Source organism: Meles meles, chromosome 8 (genome assembly GCF_922984935.1).
Source record: "Meles meles chromosome 8, mMelMel3.1 paternal haplotype, whole genome shotgun sequence".
Lineage (NCBI taxonomy): Eukaryota > Metazoa > Chordata > Mammalia > Carnivora > Mustelidae > Meles > Meles meles.
Genome location: NC_060073.1, coordinates 100,450,419 through 100,454,234, shown reverse-complemented (window position 1 = coordinate 100,454,234; position 3,816 = coordinate 100,450,419). Strand labels below are relative to the sequence as shown.

Here is a 3,816-nt window from a genome sequence, read left to right as displayed (position 1 = left end):
GTTGGAATCATCAGCTTTTTTCCAGACCATATCCCAGAGACGGAAAGATACACATAATCTTTCTGCTGTGGTCTCTTGTGCCCCTGAAGGTGTGCTGTTAAAAGCTCTGGCTGAAGGTGAGTTAAAAAGACACCAAGACAATGTGCACATCATTTAGTATGTACTCTGCAAGATTGACATTCTGCAGCTCTGTTCTCCCAGAACATAAATTCCAAGGGTCACAGACCACATCAAGTCACACAAAGCACTTAGCTAATGGTGAGTATTCCGTAAGTGTTTTTGGAATGAGCAAATTTGGACTTTAACGTTTCATCCTTCCAAACTCCTCATTAGGAAACTCACACCCTTCCTGCATATGGAATTCAAGCTGAATGATAGACTTGTTAGCTATCCAGTTACATTCCAGAGCCAGTATTTCTGTATTTTTGAAGGGGTGCCAACAGTCGGGTACTCACTACAGGAAGTCTAGACTGGACCAGTTGTCAGTACACTACTGCAGTACTTTACATAAGTTCTTTCCTTCACACTAATTGCTGTGAGTGGCTTCTCTGCTATGACAAAGAGATAAAGATAGGGGAGCGGACATGCATAGTTAAAATAAGATGTGGGGGAGTGCCTGGGTGGCTCAGTGGGTTAAAGCCTCTGCCTTCAGCTCAGGTCATGATCTCTGGATCCTGGGATCAAGCCCTGCATCGGTCTCTCTGCTCAGCAGGGAGCCTGCTTCTCCCTCTCCCTCTTCCTGCTGCTCTGCCTACTTGTGATATCTCTCTCTCTCTGTCAAATAAATAAATAAAATCTTTAAAAAAGATAAAATAAAATAAGATATGGAAGGTGAAACAGACAAGCCTTAGCTCATATCCTTGATCATTTACTGATTACATACCTAAATACGAGCAAATATCCAACCATTATAACCCTCAGTTACCTAATATGTAAACCAGGCATACTGGTATTTGTTCTGCATAAGAAGTGAGAGTAATAAAACCAAGCCATGGACTACTTTTTTTAAATTCCAGTGTAACATACAGTTCTATATTAATTTCAAGTGAACAATATAGTGATTCAACAATTCCTTATATAACTCAGTGCTCATTAAGATAAGTTTATTTTTAATCCCATTCTATTTTACCCATTCTCCACCTACCTCCTATTATCTGTTTATTCCCTATAGTTAAGACTCTGTTTTTGATTCGACTCTTATTTTTTCCCTTTGTTCATTTGTTTTGTTACTTAAATTTCATACATGAGTGAAATCATTTGGCATATGCCTCTGTCTGATGGGCTTATTTCACTCAGCATTATACTCTCTAGATTCATCCATGCTGTTGCAAATGGCAAGATTTCATTCTTTTTTATGGCTGGATGATATTTCATTATATGTGTGTGTGTATATATATATGTATATGTGTGTGTATATGTGTGTGTGTGTGTATATGTGTGTGTGTGTATATATATATACATATGTATGTATGTATATATATATATCTCCTATCTTTATCCATTTGTCTATCGATGGACACTTGGGCTACTTCCATAATTTGGCTATCATGAATAATGGTACAATAAATATAGGAGTGCATAAGAGCCACTCTTAAGCATAGAACAAAAAAGAGACTAGTTCTTTCTGATATTTATTTACATGCCCCATATTACTGAGACCTCAGTGTCTCTGAACGCTAACATAGGTCAGGGATAGACATAGAACTGGAGCTACCTGGTTGAAAAGACAAATTCTGTTTCATACTACATTACGTGGTGGGACAATAAATATCTACCACAAATTTTTTTCTTTTTCTTTCTACATAAAATTTCCAGAGGAAAATGACAGCAGGAAATCACTCTACAGTGACCGAGTTCATCCTCGCTGGGCTAACAGAGAAACCAGAACTCCAGCTGCCCCTTTTCTTCCTCTTCCTAGGAATCTATGCGGTCACGGTGGTGGGGAACCTGGGCATGATCACGCTGATAGGGCTCAGCGCTCACTTGCACACCCCCATGTACTACTTCCTCAGTAGCTTGTCCTTCATTGATCTCTGCCATTCCACCGTCATTACCCCCAAAATGCTGGTGAACTTTGTGACAGAGAGAAATTTTATCTCCTACCAAGCATGCATGACTCAGCTCTACTTCTTCCTTGTATTTGTTATATCAGAATGTCACATGTTGGCTGCAATGGCATATGATCGTTATGTTGCCATCTGTAACCCATTGTTTTACAATGTCACCATGTCTTATCAGGTCTGCTCTGGGATGGTAGTTGGGGTATATATCATGGGCTTGACTGGTGCCACAGCACACACTGGCTGCATGTTAAGAGTGCTTTTCTGCAAAGCTGATAGGATCAACCATTACTTCTGTGATCTCTTCCCACTCTTGGAGCTCTCCTGCTCCAGCACTTACATTAATGAGGTGGTAGTTTTGTGTTTCAGTGCATTTAATATCCTTGCCCCCAGCCTTATGATCCTTAGTTCCTACGTCTTCATCCTCTCCAGCATCCTCCGCATCTGCTCCACTGAGGGCAGGTCCAAAGCCTTCAGCACCTGCAGCTCCCACATCTCAGCTGTGGCTGTCTTCTATGGATCTGCTGCCTTCATGTACCTGCAGCCATCATCTGTGAGCTCCATGGACCAAGGGAAAGTGTCCTCTGTGTTTTATACCACCATTGTGCCCATGCTGAACCCCCTGATCTATAGCCTGCGGAATAAGGATGTCAAAGTTGCTCTAAATAAGATCCTTGAAAAAAGAAGAAAAGGGGTATTTTGCCTGAGCAAAAATTCATAATTCTCCAATGAGGTTTGATAAGGAAATAGTCCAGAGATAGCAATGTATGTCTACAAGTAACGAGATTGTTGTGACTACCTGATAATTTGGAAAAACAATGCAGGAGGGGACTGGATTCATAGTGCCAGTCATATGGAAAGCAGGACCATACAATGGCATGTTTTGGACATAGAATTGGACACCACATGGACATCAGAGAGCACCAATTATACTGGGATTAGAAAGCGCAGCACAGACAAATAAAATTTGCAGAATTAGAGTATCCTCTAGAAATAGAATGCACAAAATGGGTATTTTCTAACTTAAATAGGTGAAATAAGTCAAGTACAATTCTTCTGATAATTCTTTAACTATCTTTTAATATGCTTTTCAAGACTTTTAACTTCTACTAGTTATTTGAAGGACAAATGTTATAAATGACTGTGATTATCATATAGGATTCATAAACTATTTTAATTTTACATGTTTGGTTTGAAGACTGTGACTAATCATAATAGAGATATACCACCTGCCAGAACTCTATGGTAAGGTCTTACCAGTATGCTTTTCTCTCTCTCTCCCTCCTTTGAATTCAAGTGTAGTTGACATACAATGTTACTTTAGTTTCAGGTGTACAACATAGTGATTCAACATATGCTATGTTACGTTCTCCAGAAATGTAGCTACCATCTGTTACTATACAACACTATTAAAATATTATTGGCTATATTCCCTATACTGTGCCTTTTATTCTCATGACCTACCCATCCCATAACTGGAAGCCTGTTTATCCCAATTTCCTTCACCCATTTTGCTCATTTCCCCCAATCCTCTCGCTTCTGGCAACCAAGAGTTTGTTCTCTGCCTTTATGGATCTGATTCTGCTTTTTATTTGATTATTCATTTGTTTTGATTTTCAGATTCCTCATATGAGTGAAATCATATGGTATTTGTCTTTCTCAGTCTGACTTATTTCACTTAGCACAATATCTTTTTTTTTCCATTTTATTTATTTTTTCAGCGTAACAGTATTCATTCTTTTTGCACAACACCCAG

At 39.1% G+C, this 3,816-nt stretch overlaps 1 protein-coding gene across 1 annotated transcript; it reads left to right on the top strand.

Annotated features, from left to right (window-relative positions):
• The first annotated feature begins 1,818 nt into the window (after nucleotides 1–1,818).
• LOC123948837 (olfactory receptor 150-like) lies at nucleotides 1,819–2,781 on the top strand. The gene has a single exon (XM_046015965.1). The coding sequence runs from the start codon at nucleotides 1,822–1,824 to the stop codon at nucleotides 2,779–2,781; it is 960 nt and encodes a 319-aa protein (XP_045871921.1). The 5' UTR covers nucleotides 1,819–1,821.
• Nucleotides 2,782–3,816: the final 1,035 nt, after the last annotated feature.